This window comes from Zingiber officinale, chromosome 9A (genome assembly GCF_018446385.1).
Source record: "Zingiber officinale cultivar Zhangliang chromosome 9A, Zo_v1.1, whole genome shotgun sequence".
Lineage (NCBI taxonomy): Eukaryota > Viridiplantae > Streptophyta > Magnoliopsida > Zingiberales > Zingiberaceae > Zingiber > Zingiber officinale.
In genome coordinates, this window is record NC_056002.1 from 137,393,030 (window position 1) to 137,409,271 (window position 16,242).

Sequence of the window (16,242 nt, forward strand, 5' to 3'; positions counted from 1 at the left end):
CTTTCCTGCTCCGTGGGCTTAGTTAAGGTACCTTTGCTTTGCTAGTGTCACTCGCTCCTGTCCTCGCAGTCAGTCATGTTCTTTCCAGTCCTGAACTCGGATTCATTTCCCATCCTGAACTACGGGTGAGTCAGTAAGACTACGCAAGCATGAAAGTCATCTCATCCGGACCTCCCTACTTGATTCGATCAGCCTTCATCGGCCTCCCTCAACTCCATCCAAGGGCATGAGAGCGAGAACAGCTTTATGAATGGCCCATGCAATAGCTGGTCCTGCTATTGATAATGAAATATTCTCTGAGGTCATAATGAAAAACTCATTTTTGTCTTGACCCTATCGATGGCTATAATGAAAAATTCATGACTTGGATGGAATTACTCTCAACACAAAAGGCAATTCCCATTTTTTTCTTTTCCTTTGTTAATTAGTAATATCGCCAATACCTAAGACAATGCATGGTAATGTACAACACTTTGTCATAAGTATAGTACTTTAGCTAAGGATAGTCAGAATTCACTAAAATTTCACTAAAGAAAGCAATGAGTTAATTCTCTTGGCTCAACACTCGCACCGCTACTATACCTACATTGCATATGACTTCAAAGGGTTTGCTAAAGTTGAATAAGCACACCAGCCATCTTTTAAACTATGGTTCTTTATCATAAACATAGTACTTTAGCTAGGGATTGTTAGAATTCACCAAATAAAGCAATGAGGAAACACTCTTGGCTCAATACCTCACCCATCTTTTATTCCTACATTGTACATGACTTCAAAGGGTTTGCTAAAGTTGAATATAGGAGCACCGGTCGTCTTGTCTTTGATCTCTTTAAAAACTTTGGCAGCAATTAAAGTTCAAAACTGTACCTCATTCTCATGCAGTTGGTAATTACACTAATTATCATAGTAAACTTCGAATGATTTCTTTTTGGAGACTATTGAATGAAAGCTACAGAAATTCTAGAGAGTTTTAGATTGAATGGTGCTTGTCATACAATAGAATTCAGATCAAGATTTACCAAAGATAATTTTTCACTAGTAACGTTTCTAGTACTTTTTCCTATTTAGTTGCCCATCTTTTAGTGATTATATATATATAGTATTGATTGATTGGATGCTCATCTTCTTGATCTTCTCCGTTGCTTCATCAATTAAGTGGTAGATGTTGTCACCTTGTGGCCTATTGTCATGTCAACACTGCATAGTATACCATATTAGGGTTCTATTGCTTTAAGAATGTTTGAAATTTGTGAAATCTAGGAAATAGATTAGAAATAGACTTTTTTTTGTGCCTATTTATCCTACTATATAATGTTTCCTGAATTTTTCTAATCCTTTAGTGTGAATGGGTCTTTAATCTAACCTTTTTATGGGATAAAATAAGAGAGAGAGCTCTAAATCTATTGGCTTTGAGTCATAGGATCTCCTCATCAACAAATGTTCTTAATAATTCATGAAAGCTATGATAGCTATAGAGGAACTTAGTTTCACTATCTTCTTCACTAGATTTAGTGTTTTGATCTCCTCCATCTGTTGCATATGCTAATGCTCTAATAACTTTTAGCCCTCTTAAAGTTGATGCCATTGTTTGTGATCACTTGCATTAGGTGTTGTCCAACTATTTCTTAACAAAAATATGCATCATAATGTTTTCTCTATGGTTGTCAAAAGCAATATCTCTATCATTTTCAAATATCTAAATATTGCTTAGAGTGGATTGCTAAGATTGGTGAAATTGGAATGTGTTAAGAAAAGAAACAAAAAAATACATATATAAAATAACACAAATGTGGACCTAATAAATGAGAGCCTGGTGCACGAAACTCCGGCCAATGCTGGGTCTCGGGGAAGGATCTAATCACATGGGATCTATTGTATGCATCTTTACCTTACATTTTGCAAGAGACTATTTTCGTGACTCGAATCCGTAACTTTAAGGTCACATGACAACAACTTTAGGGCCTAGGGTTTAGGCTCCCCTTCAAATGTTGAACTAATAAAATTAGATTTTTAATAATATTTTATCATAAGATTTTATTAGTAATTATATATAATTATCATTATAAATGAATTATTGTGCTTATTAGAGGAAAAAATATATTGAATCAAATGTCTAATATTTCTCTCAATAAGATTGAGAGATAGATGAGAAGCTTGTTTTGCTTGTGGTGCTTAACATGCGGTAATGGTTAAGCTATCAATCTCGGGTTATAACGGCGATGAGGAATTTAAGTTGAAATGCAAGAGAGACAACTCTTTTACCATCTCATGTGCATTTTCTAGAATTCAAGTTGGGTTAGAAAGGTTGCTAGAAAAAGTTGCTTAACCTTTGAGCTTTCTAATTCAGCCAAATTTCAACAAATCTCATCCATTTTTGCTCTTAATTTTTCTAAATGTCAACACTTCATCTGCTGTGGAATCTAATTAATTTCTAGTTGATGTCTTGAATCTTGAGTTATTTTAAATAATAATCTCAATGAGATAACTGATTTCTTAAGAAAATTAATTGTCCTTTGCCTATAGCAATTTTAGGCAATTGCATGTGCTAATCAATTTTGATAACTATGGTTTTGTAGTTGCTTGAATATGAAATATTATGTAAGGCAAAAATTTGACAATGCTTATTCGTGCAGGTTCTCTCTAGTCATGACAAGTCAACATAACTTTATAAGCTTAATTGATTCTTGCCTGATCCATACCTTGATCTCCTCCTTTTCTTCTAGTTGTGGACAATAGTTTCATATCAATCAAGATTTAAATAATATGATAAAAAAATTGTATGCATCCTTTGGTCTAGGGACTGGGAAACCATTGGATCAATGCCAAAATATTACTGCATGCCTCCATTATATAAAAAATGCTGAAATGTCTAATACTAATAGTACTTCGTGAAGAGGAAATTTGAACACCTACTCTCTTCCCCAATGTTGGTTGCATGCTGAACCACTTCCACTAATTGTGCTACAACTATGATGCATTTTTTTGCTCATCTTCCATTAGTTGTGCCATGACTATGGTGCATTTATTGCTCATCTTCCTTTAGTTGTGCTATCACTATGGTGCATTTGTTGCGTATACTTATATTTAGCGAGGGAGGCATGGAACAATGTCAATAAATTCTACATTTTTAATGTCATTATCACAACCTCCAACTTATCAGTTTATAGATTGGTGATCTAGAAGATTGCCAATCACTCTTCATGCTTCTATTATTATCGGTATTTGTTTTTTTCAACCAAATTCTTCTATTGCATGCTAGATTTCTTTTAGAAACATATTGAAACATCTAAGTATCTACCAACACTATATTGCTATCTACTAATGAAATTTGTTTTGTGGATGACATACATGTGTTTAAGTTGAATTATAAGATTGTTGTTTTGGTGCTATTTTTTTTATTCTCATCATTAAAAAAATATGATAATTTATTTTAATAATATTTCTACAACAACTGTTTCTAAATGGTGACATTATATTCTTCTTTTTTGAAAGAAATTATATATAATAATCAATAATTTCCTTTTGATAATTATACAACCTTCCCCTCTATTAATTATTATACCTATATTAATTTCTATAAATATTACTTCTGTTATTAATACCACAGAATCATCTAGGGTATTAATGCATGTTTAGTATAATTGTACTCGTACATACATAATCAATTATACTTATGCAGTTAGTACACTATACATCAGCTCATATACAACATAATACTCTTTGTAATTAATTATAAATAATACATTATATGTAATACTATGATAATAAATTACAGTAATTTATATATCAATTAATTAATATATTTATAATAATTGCATAGTGTTAATGTGTATAATATCAATTACTTACAGTATTAATTGATTAATTATGTAAAATAATTCTACTTATAAATTATAATTGAAATTATATATATCAATTAATTAATGTATTGTAATTAGTTATATGTAATTTCTATTTATATAATTAATATATATATATATTCTCTGTTATATAGTTACAAACTTGACTCAATCATCCGTCTACCCTTCGTGATCTTCTCTATGTTATTGCAATTGCCAAATCATGGTGATGGTGTGGATTGTGACTTCAACAAACTTCTCTCTGTTGACCTTTCTCCATTCCTCCATCGGTCTATCGAGCATCTTTGTTGGACTCCCTTAGTTCTCTGTCAATCTTCTTGAAGGCCTTCCTTTATGCTTCAAGTGTATTTATAACGTCTTCCCTTGCCTCCTCATCTCCTCCCCAGGATTAGTTGGAAGATTTAGAGCTTTTTAAGGTTTATAATGAATTCATTCTATCTTAATCTAATTGAGACAACATTTGGTATCGCTTGAAACTACTCATCATGGACAATACTATTTTGGCATGGGTAGCTTAGCTAACTGACCATGTGTTGCTTAATTCCGTATTCTAGTAGAATTATCAGAATTATTTTCTTAGTGGTGCTAGGCAACACACACACACAAACAAAACTCGATATAACTTATTTTGTTATTGTTACTATTTTAATTTACATATAATATTTTGCAATATTGGAGAAAGAATGAAGGTTGGGTAATTTCTAGGTTACTAACTATCTTTTTTCAATCTTGTAATGAAACATATTAAATCATATATGTCATCATTGATTTCATTAAATAGACGGTGTGATCCAAACGAGAGAAGGATGAAAGTTGGATTCAAACACAAGATCTTGGCAATAAGTGCCAAGTTCCTAACTAGTTTAATGTTATTATTATTATTATTTACAGATTAATATGACATCATACATTGACATAAAAAGATCAAGTTGTTTTTTTAAGAAAGCCAATTTAATTCCCATTTCTAATGATATTTTCCTTGGCTAAATTTTTGTTATCAACCAAAAATAGTTTCCATCAAATAGACAGCTTAATTCAAGGTATAATTATATGGTTTCTTTGTGATAAAGTAAATATTGTTTGAGGAATGCACATGCATAGGTTATAGGCACATTATTTGAAGGATTGAATATGTATTAAGACGAGAAATTTGCTAACCTTTGAATTCTCATCCTAAATATAAAAAACTCTTCTCATACCTTTTTGAGCATCTCTATATTGTTTTACCATTGGTAATGTCTTAGAATCTGAAATCTCATTTACATTTGGCTACTTGTTTGTGACTAAGGTGAAAACTACTTTTGATTTTTTTACTGCTTTAAGTTTTTTTTTAACTACTTAACTTTGGCTTATAATTATTTTATTTGTTGTATGTAAGAATTGCCTATATCTACTGGTAATATGCATTAACCTAATCATTTACCATTTGCATACACTTTTTAAACTTGAGGATAAGAGTTGCCTACATCTACTGGTAATATGTGTTGACCTAATCATTTAACATTTGCATACACTTTTTAAACTTGAGGAAACTTGAAGCTACATCATAACTATGAAGGCTTGTTAAACCACAATGCTTCTGAACCTAATTCTTATTAAGTCGAATCTAGTATGATCCTTCTTCTAGGAAATCATTAATTAATCATTTCTTTACATTTGACACATCTTTTGTAGTATCTCACCCCTTTTTATTTTGTCGATACTTAGATATTATATAGATGTGTGGAATTCATATAATTCATCGTCACCCTTTCTCATTGGCATATTCTTTTAATGATGTTTGCTTTAGTACCAAATCAATTCTAGACGGCTAATTGAATATTAGAATATATGCAATCATATATATGTTATGAAGTCCAAGTATGATGATATAATACCTGACTGCATATTATCAATGCATATGAAATGTGCAATACAGTTATTGTATATGCTTATGAAGCACATGAACCATTTCGTAAAACTATAAATGCTTTGTTTGTGCATATAAAATTAATCTACTTAATTTTGAGGTTACAATATCCTATGAATGACCATTGTGTTATTTTGCCTTGTAAATCCAATCCGTTGATTTAGTTTGTGATTCTTTCTATTGTTTTTAAATGATCTTAAAAAAGTCTCATGCTTCCATTTTTGTTACCTACCTGAAATCTATGATCTATTCTCTTGTTTGCTAGTATTTCCTAGTTTATATTTTCATGACAATTTTAAGTTATTGCAGAGAAATGATGAAGTTAACAGAGGTATCTGTAAGCGATAAATTAGAAAGCTTCCGTGCAAAACAAGAGGTATGCATCATAAGTTCCTTAGCTTTTGTTTATACTTCTATTGGCATCACAATCATGGTATTTAACTTCAACTCCCATTACCACACCCTTAGTCTTTAAGAAAGAAGCATTTGCAGCTATCATATTTTCACAATAAACTATTATGTGGTGGGATGATGTCTATGTGGTTGACTTCAAATAATTTATACACATGGATTATTGTTCTTATTATTGATGTGTTTGATGAAGGGGAGCTTGGTGCAATGGTAAAGTTGTTGCTTTGTGACCAAAAGGTCACAGGTTTGAATCCTGGAAACAACCTTTTGCAAAAAATAGGGTAAGGCTGCGTATAATGGATCCTTCCTCGGAACCCCGCATGGCGGGAGCTTTGTGCACTAGGCTGCCTTTTATTATTGACATGTTTGATCAATTGCATATTATCAAGACTAATATAGATAGTATGCAAGCTGGTTAGAGGGGAGATATCTGTGTTTAGGGTTTTGGGGTTGTCTCAACTATCACACCCCCCAAGGCATTCATGATGTAATGGCACATATTTTCTTCTCTATTAGTTAATTAGTGGAGATCCACTGAGTTGGTGTTCATGATGATGACTTTAAGCGTAGATTGGCAAGTAATCAACAATGACTTCAAATATCAACAAGAGCTTCAGTTGGTGAAGAAGACAAGTGCTGAAATGTACTTCAATTGTCCTCTCCCTTGGCAAAGATGCGGTAAAGTAGGTGTGAGGTGTAGAGGAAGATCAAAGAATACTTAGCCAATGAATAAATAATAATTTAATTGATTTGGACATTACTAGTGATATATCCTTGCATATAAATTTAGAGGGATAAAATTCATGTAGCCAAATCCAAATATTTGGAATAGACAAGATTTGGCAATGATGATTTATGGACTGATGTCTTGAAATATTATATTCCATTTTTTTTCTTTTTTGATATTTTCTGTGCTTAGTAATTGGGATGATTTGATTACAGAACTTTAAAGGGCTGAGTTTTCCGACCATTTCATCTGTTGGTCCAAATGCAGCAGTTATTCACTACTCTCCACATGCTGATACATGTTCTGAACTCGATGCTGATAGCATTTATCTATTTGATTCTGGTGCACAGGTAACTTTAAATTGCTGAATGTTTAAGTTTTAGGCTAATGGAACATTCCCGGGCATTAACTTGTAACTATCAACATTTTACAGTATCTAGATGGGACAACTGATATAACCAGGACTGTGCATTTTGGCAAACCTTCTGCTCATGAAAAATCATGCTATACTGCAGTATGTGTGATTTTTTTTTCGTACTTCTGTGATGACTGGAAGTAGTCTTTAGCTTTTAATTTAATTCTAGCTTTTCTTTTCTGGATGTTTCTTTACATTTATTGTATCAAAATCTTTGTGGGTGTCTTTGGCTATTATCAGTAGACTTCACTGATATATGTGATTGAATTGTTTAAACTATTCATTTTTCCATTATTTTTTCTAGTTGTTTTGGCTTCATTTGCAGATGGGGATGTATGTCAATCATAACAATAATCTTGTTTTATGAATTGCTTAGGTTTTAATGGCTGGTATTTGGGTTATATGATCATAGTTATGGGTTTGAATTGTGCTTTTATAATTATTTCTATTAGACTTAAAATTTCCCTTGCATCTGAATTTCTCTAGATTCCTTTTCGAAAATGATCAAGCACTGAATGCTTTTGCAAAGCTTAAAATCAAAAGGTTCCATAGGAATTGGTTAGAAGACATCCTATTTACCATCCCAAGGAATTGATTATGGGCACGTGGGAATTTTTACTCTTGCCGTATTTTTCAGTTATGTGGGAATTCGTTGGTCATGTATCATATTGTTGGTAACCAGATTTCATTGAGATAAGGATATTATACTTGTTTATTATTGCCCTTATTCTTCTCTTAGTGTAACATAAATATATGGAATATGTTTTTGTTTATATGCATCACAATAATCATGATCTAGTTCAAGGTTCGAAATCTTGTGTTGTGTTGGTTTTCAGTGTTTGATTGGAATGATACTGTATTGGTATCATACCAACCTTTTGATATATAGTATCATAGTAAATTGGCAGTCGAAGAAGGAAAGAGATGAAGAAGAAAATGAAAAACAATTACATAATTAAGTTCAATTTGCTTTCCATCGTAATGCCATAATTTTGACATTATCTTGTATGAAGACAAACTATAAAAAAAGTAACATTTCCCATTTTATTGATATGAAATGATACTTGTTGGCATGATTAACACTACGCCACAGGAGACATTGTCTCGGTGTTGAGTAGTATCAAGTTTCGGTAATTTACTAACAATACATTTTGACCGTTTCACTTGGTACGGTACGAGACTTCAAAGCATGGGTTTACTCCTAGTTGAATGTTAATTGTTAAGTACATATTTTTTTCGGTAATATGAGAACTCATACTGTTACATGCCTCATGAATTAGTGTCATGCTTCTATTATCTCTTAAGAGGTAGATTAAATTAGTGCTTCATTTGGCTGATAATAGTACCCATTTATACCAAGCATGGTTTTCGGCAATTGCTTGCATTTTATTCATATTGAACATGTCCTACATAATTTCATCAAACTAGCATTTGCGTAAGACTTATTTATCAGACCTCATATTATAACTTGGAATGGTTGTACCCAAATAGTCATGTTGTCTATCATTCCTGTGGTAGCTAAACCCTACCCTGTACTCTAATTGGTGATTTGGAATGAATAGGTCCTCAAAGGTCATATTGCCTTGGATATTGCAAGATTTCCCAATGGTACTACTGGTGAGTTAAGTTAAGAGTTTATATACTGATATGACCAAAACATTGATTAAATCTTCTAATTTATATCTGTTGCAGGACATGCTCTGGATATTCTTGCTCGAATTGCTTTATGGAAGTATGGTCTTGATTATCGACATGGGACTGGACATGGAATTGGATCTTACCTTAATGTTCATGAAGGTCGGTATATAATAATCTATTCTTTTATCTTTTGGATCTAATCATTTATCATCCATAACTACATTTCATATTTTAGGTCCACATCTAATAAGTTTCAGGCCCCATGCAAGAAATGTGGCGCTACAAGCATCAATGACTGTGACTGATGGTAGTGATAGTCTATTTTGAAATTTCTTGGATTATTAATATCCATTTCTTTTCAAGTCCAAGTTTACTATTTTGTTGGTGTTGTGAGTTATGTGTGGTTTAGTTCCATATTTGGTGCTTTAGTTAATATGGCATTGTTATCTCATAATAGCAGCATTTAATATTTTTTCCTTAACTAGTGTTCTAATGTTTTCATCAATCCCTTCAACAGGAGGTATAACTCAGTTTCTTTCTCCCATAACCTCTGACATCAGAAAATTTTTTAGTTTTTTTGCTCCACAATACTCTACCCACAAATCCACCATTCTCATATACAATAGAACCGCCCTCCATGCAACATAACTTGGTAACTTCTTGTGCAGTGAACCACTCCTAGAAAGCAAGCGAAGCTTTGAGGACTTGTGGTAACCCTTGTTAGTGAGAAATCACCAAATGTTCTTTACCTTTGACGACTCTACTGAACATCTTGCCTTTCTTTCACTTATCCTCTGGTTAGCCTTCATTCTTTCACTTATCCAGATGGTTATAGCAAAGAGTTGTTACTTTGTAGGAGCAACAATCATCTAAGGGCAACATCTTGCCTTGAATAAATTGGAACATGCTTGTCATGAGGCCTACTTTAAGGCATGATTTCAAGTGATGTTCGGTATTTGACTGTGGTCAAAACATACTACGTTAGTTCCCGACTGCTACAGATTCTTTTGTCGGCCTGGATAAAATGTTATTGGTTTTGAGAAATTATGGAATATCTCATTATATTGCTAGAATAATTAATGTTTACATAATCTATGGCATTCATTGTCATATTAGAGAACAATATAATCATTAGTCAACATGATTGTTATATGATTTAATTTGTTGCTTTTAAATTTTGGTCTAATTGACTTTATAATTACTATAAGTGGTTTATAAGTTAACCGGAAAGAAATTATAAGTGTAAAATTTAGTTGAGTTGATTTCAAAATGTTTTGAATTGCATTGGAGCATGTAGCGTGTCAACATGGCTTATTATCAAAATTGTATCTTTCCCACTAGAGATTGAAACTCCCCCATGGAACTTTGTTTCAAATATTTCTTTAGGCTGTTGCATTATTCTAGTGGAACCCACTTGAAGGCTAAAAAAGCAATATGATGGTTTTTCTGTAAGAAATTTAGTCTGTTTTCTCTCATCTGCATATGTCTTGCATTTCATTTGATGAAAGATTCAGCATTAACAAGTTTTAGAAATGCCTAGATGCCAAAATATTAGAAATACCTAGATACCAAAATATTTGACATTGAACTGATGAAATGATGTTTCTCATTGATTATAGGAGCTCGTGCTATTTTTTTTCCTTTTTATATTAGTGAATGAGGAGAATGCTTTGTTTGTGAATATGGGGGATAGGATATTGGTGCTTTGGCTGTTCCTTATGATATTGCTATCTTCTTTAATTGGTTCTTATTGGGGGAGTAACCTGCAAAGGGGATATTTTCCCTATATTTTCGTTTTGAGCTTGTATATCTTTATAGAGAGTTATTGTTTGGGATTAATTGTTGAAGAAACCTCTTTGTATATATATTTGTGACTTGTTCCCTTGCAATTTTGAAAAAAAAAAGAAAAATAAAAAGAAAAAATAGTAGACCATTTCTTCTGCATCGATTGTATGTGAAAACAAAAATTTGTTTGTTTTGATATTGTAAAGGGCATAGCTAAAGTTGATGTAATTATTAGCTTCCTGAATCTAAGTGCATGTGCAACACGTCCTATATGTTCAAGAGAGAAAAAGATACACGATGCAGGGCATCTTTTCTAGGAGGAAAATTCCTGATAAATTTAATTACAAGTCACTCTTCTAATTCGAAAGCAAATTTATCCTTATTTGAATAAATGAGAAAACATTTCGTCTCCTCAATCCACTTTTCTTTGATTTGATATTAGGGGAGCAACTTCATGTTTTATGGGATAGATGAAGTGTTTTGTTTTATTTTTTGTCAGTTATCAAGTAAGAGGTTGGGGAATTTTACTATTCACATACTTTGGTTCATTAATGTTCCTAGAATTGTATAGGTTTCTCTTTTATGGGCATTTTTATTTGATCATCTTTTATGAACTAATAATATGCTTTATTTTTACTTGAGTATTCAATTAGATTTTCTATTTGTTTCTGTGCTGTACAATAATGCATGTTTTCCATACAATTATCGAATTATCGTGTTCTAAATTGGTCTGGGGGTTAGATTTATCTGTTTGAGTGTCGTTCCATTTTTGACTGTATGAATTCACTTTGATCCAATTCATTTTTTAAGCTACAAAATGCATCTACTCTAGCTTTCTTTCATTATGTTGACAAGTATCCTTGGTGCAAGTTGAGGTTGTTTTTGGTTTTAATTTGAACACTCATACGGCTTTCATATTGTTCTGTTAACATGATGTTTTGTTGAATTAGTCCAAATGAACTCTATTAACCTTTCTGTTCACCTCATGTATAATTGCCAATATAAATTTCCAGATCATTCCGTTTAAATACTTGTTAATTTTTTTTTCTTTTCTTCTACAGAACCTGGCTATTATGAAGATGGAAACTTTGGTGTTAGATTGGAGAATGTTCTTATAGTCAAGCAAGCAAAAACTTCATTCAACTTTGGTGAAAAAGGATATCTAGAGTTTGAGCACATAACTTGGGTGAGTTGGCAGTGACTTCTTGTTTGTTTTTGATCGTATGGAATATGAGAGAATTTAATTGGATTTCGTAAGATGTGGTAACTAATATTGGTTTATGTTTCGACCAAGTAGATAAGTTGATGTAACCACACCATAACAGGAATAGTTGTTTAACAATTTCTATGTAAATGCATTTGATGGAGTTTCTACATAATTATTTTAATGTGGTTTAGAAAAGAAAGATCCATATAACCGACCCCATCCAGTGGGATAAGGCTTGATTATTGTTGTTTAGAAAAGAAAGAATCTTCAATCATTATTTTGATGTGACAAAAAGACATGAATGAAACTGTAATTATTAGCTTTAGAACTATTTGTTTATGTGAACTCAAGACTTAGTTGCTAATGTTTTGTATTGTACTAAATAGACTTACCATCATATTCTAGATAATGCTTATTGGTGGATGTTATTTTCCCATGAAAAGTGTGCTAATTAATGGAATAACAAGAACAAACAAGTCTTCCCACTAGGTGGGGTAGGCTTGTGCGAATTAATGGAAGTGAAAAAAGTTGAAACTAATGGTTTAAAGTTAGGTATAACCTAATATATTAAATATAGTTTCTATGGTAGGGTTGCTATACAATAGAATAGTTAATCTACAAAAAAAGAGCAACCTGGTGCACGAAGCTCTCGCCATGCGGGGTCCAGGGAAGGATTTATTGTACATAGCCTTACTCTGCTTTTTGCAAGAGACTGTTTCTAGGATTCGAACTTGTGACTTTTAAGTCATAAAGCAACAACTTTACCGTTGCGCGAAGCTCCCCTTTTATATGGACTTGAAATTCTTTGTCAGATTCAGTGTTGTTAGAGGCGCGAGGCGCGCACCCAAGGCGCGCGCCTCTTGAACATGAGGTTGATTACTACTAAACTACTGGCATATTTATATAATATGTTAAATATGATAACTATTAATATTCCATACACACAAATATCAAATATGACAAGCAAAACAACACCATGATAAAATTAATAAAAGTTTCAAACTTTCAAATTTCAACTTTCTAATTTAAATTAACAAAGTTCATCAAAACAAGCGTAATAAGTCAAATTAATCTCAAGCTCAAGATCATCCTCATTGTATTCTTCTTCTTCTTCTTCATCTCTAAGTCTTAGAGATGAGTGTCTCATAGAGGAAGATGTATTTTCCTTCTCGACTTATTTAGGCCTAACATGTGAACTAGAGGTCATAAATGCAATGTTTTTTCCTCTAGTATAATGTTTATGTTCTTCAGCTCCACTAGCCCTAGCAACGACATCCCATGTCAAATCATCACCTTTAAAAACTAACTCATGTTCTTCATTATCACTTTCTCCATCCATTCTACCCATCAACCATTCATTACTATCATCAATATCTGTCAAAGAGATAGGGTCAATCTTATCACGTGAATCATACCGAAATTTTAAGGCACGATTGTATTTCGCAAATACCAAATCATTTAAGCGTCGTTGAGCTAGCCTATTCCTTTTTTTGCTGTGAATTTACACAATGTCAAAAATCACAATAAGTATAATAAAATAGCAAAGAATATTTTTTATTTATAAAAGTAACATACTAATAGTATTATACATTTATATTTATTACATACATGCTCAAATACACTCCAATTGCTCTCGCAACCAGAAGTACTACAAGTGAGGCTAAGCACTTTAATAGCAAACTTTTACAATTCTTTCTACTATTCTGTTGGATATATTGCTCTTCTATGTCTAATTGCCACATTTCTCCCAAATAACCCTTGTGCCTTTCGATATATAGAGAGCTGGGTAGTGATTTTATCTTGCTCGGCAACGCTTGAAACCAATCTCTCCATAGTTTCAAACAAATCATTCACCACTTCTCCATAAATATTTGAATCTGTGTATGAATAAAAATATTCTGGATTCAAATAATGTCCTGTAGAGGCCGATGGTGAATTGAATGGAGAACACCTTTATAACTAATACTATTAAAATAGTTTGGGTAAAATGGACTTATTAAACAATGATGAAGTTAATTATATAAAAAAAACTAAAAAAATGTATAATATGCAAATGATACTACAATTGTCTTCATAAGTGGTATTAAAAATGATAATTATATAGAAAAATAGTATCTCTCAAAAATAAAATTTAGTTTATTCATAATAAACATCTAGATAGTAACACATACTTTAATGTTATAGGTACAAATAAATCTGTGAAACACATGCGATGTTGCAGATCAAGTCTAAGCGATTCAGACTTGACAAATTTGTACCAATAAATATGTATTATGGAAGTCAAGTGGTCATTTATTTGGTAAACAACTAAAGTTTTAACAATATAATAAAGACACTATAGTTGAGAATCCCACTTCAACAAAGGTATTGTATTCAAAAAAAAAAAAAAAAAAAGATTTTGAATATTAGAACATTAGTATCTTTACCTAATATTTAACCAGGACTTATTTACTATGCATTAGAAGTTGTGTGCATTATTATGCCTGGGTATATTATATAAATACATTGTAATTATTTTTTGTAGTTTGATGGAATTACATCTCCATTCTTTATTATAACCATCTTACATCTAGTTTTTGCGGTTGGAGCTTTTTGTTTTTTTTGTTGGTGAATTACATGTTCACATGTTGCTTCTTTTATTTATTTATTTTGTGTTCATTTGGACAGGCACCATACCAAAAGAAACTTATTGATTCAGCTTTGCTGACCCCAGAAGAAATTGAATGGTTAAATTGCTACCACTTAGATTGTAGAGAAATACTGGCACCATACTTGAATGAGCAGGAATCAGAATGGCTTAAGAAAGCAACTGAGCCCATCGGTGTATGCGGTTAAAGCTGCTCAAGTCTTATTACTATCCCATGTTGTGAACCCTTTTTTCTTTTCATTAGCAACCTCCGAAGTATTTAAAACTTTCTTGTTTCTCTAACAGTCTTATTTGCCACAGAATAAAGAGAATACATGTGCATAAATTATATATTTGAAGGTAGGCAGGTGGTACGTCTCGTCTCCCTGCTTTCTTGGATTATAAGGTGAACATGTTACCATCTAATCAGTGGTGGTTGTGTCAAGGATTTTCATGGATAAATTGACATTTGCTTCATTAAGTTTATAACCATCTGATATTTATTTATTTGCTTTTCATAGATAAAAGAGATGTTCTTGATTACTTCCATCTGAGATTGTTGATAAACATGGCTAAGTACCTCTATTTTGATATGTGTTCGTTTACTAGCACAAATTTGCCAGTGCTGGTAGATAGCATGACTTGGTCTAGATTATAAATTGGGCTGAATTAGCCATCCCATTGAAAATTCTTATATCAGAAATATTATTAGTTCAAGTAGGTTCATGGATTAGATTAGCCAGGATACGAGAAAAGGCTGTTTTATTAGTTTTGGGGAAATTGGCTTGTTGTGAAAATTAACCTAATCATCAATGTCATTCAATCTAATTAAGACGCTTTTGCTTGATAAATTTGCAAAATGTGTATTTTAGTTAGGTTTGTCTCTGATAATTTTGCAGGGCAAAAATTCTAATTTATGCAGCCACAAGGTTGTGTACTTCCAATGGGAAAATTATTATTTAAATTTATCAAAATATGCACAAGGCCACGTGAACTTTAGAATACTTTCCATACTTATTTCAATCACAAGCTGATCTCCCTTGTATTGAGGAAGGTCCAACTTTTATATATATATACACTATAATTTAACCCCTAACTTTAAAGATAATATTTTTTTTGACAAAACTAGTAGCTTAAAATAAATTTTAAAAAAAATTAGCATTTCACTTATTGTGAGCTAGTGTCCATGCCCTTAGGCTAACAAGTTCATGTGTGTGTTTATACCTAAAACAAATCAGGAGCCAACTGAGTTTATAAAGCACTTCTTGAGAATATAGTGGATTAGAATACTATTCCAATTAACTCGCAATTTAGTCATTGGAGTCTTAACACACATTTTAGCCATGAAGTCAATTGAACAAGCATTCATTTTGTTAAGTTGGTACAAGATGTCTAATTTACACTAACTAATTCTGGGGTGATTGATTTGATTCTATGAAAATTTTTCATCGATCATCAAGATAAATCAGAAAATACTCACTGCGAAACGGATGATCTATTAACCCAACGTCCTTAAGTTAACAAAACAAATGTTCCATTTGGTTGGAGCTGAGTTGGTCAAATTTTCTTAGTGAATGTAAAGCTAAGGGTTTATAAACTCTTGGAGAAGAGCTAATGGACACTAGAAATTCATTGAACATATTTCATTTGTTCTGCTCCATTAA

At 32.1% G+C, this 16,242-nt stretch overlaps 1 protein-coding gene across 1 annotated transcript in view; it reads left to right on the plus strand.

Annotated features, from left to right (window-relative positions):
- Nucleotides 1–15,059, plus strand: part of LOC122021798 (aminopeptidase P1) — a 38,581-nt gene extending 23,522 nt beyond the window's left edge. Inside the window, exons 9-16 of the mRNA XM_042579954.1 lie at nucleotides 6,079–6,145; nucleotides 7,123–7,257; nucleotides 7,341–7,421; nucleotides 8,885–8,939; nucleotides 9,015–9,119; nucleotides 9,196–9,267; nucleotides 11,807–11,931; nucleotides 14,620–15,059. Of these exons, the coding sequence (XP_042435888.1) occupies nucleotides 6,079–6,145; nucleotides 7,123–7,257; nucleotides 7,341–7,421; nucleotides 8,885–8,939; nucleotides 9,015–9,119; nucleotides 9,196–9,267; nucleotides 11,807–11,931; nucleotides 14,620–14,787 (808 nt within the window). The 3' untranslated portion in view covers nucleotides 14,788–15,059. The remainder of the gene's footprint in view (nucleotides 1–6,078; nucleotides 6,146–7,122; nucleotides 7,258–7,340; nucleotides 7,422–8,884; nucleotides 8,940–9,014; nucleotides 9,120–9,195; nucleotides 9,268–11,806; nucleotides 11,932–14,619) is intronic.
- The last annotated feature ends 1,183 nt before the right edge of the window (nucleotides 15,060–16,242 follow it).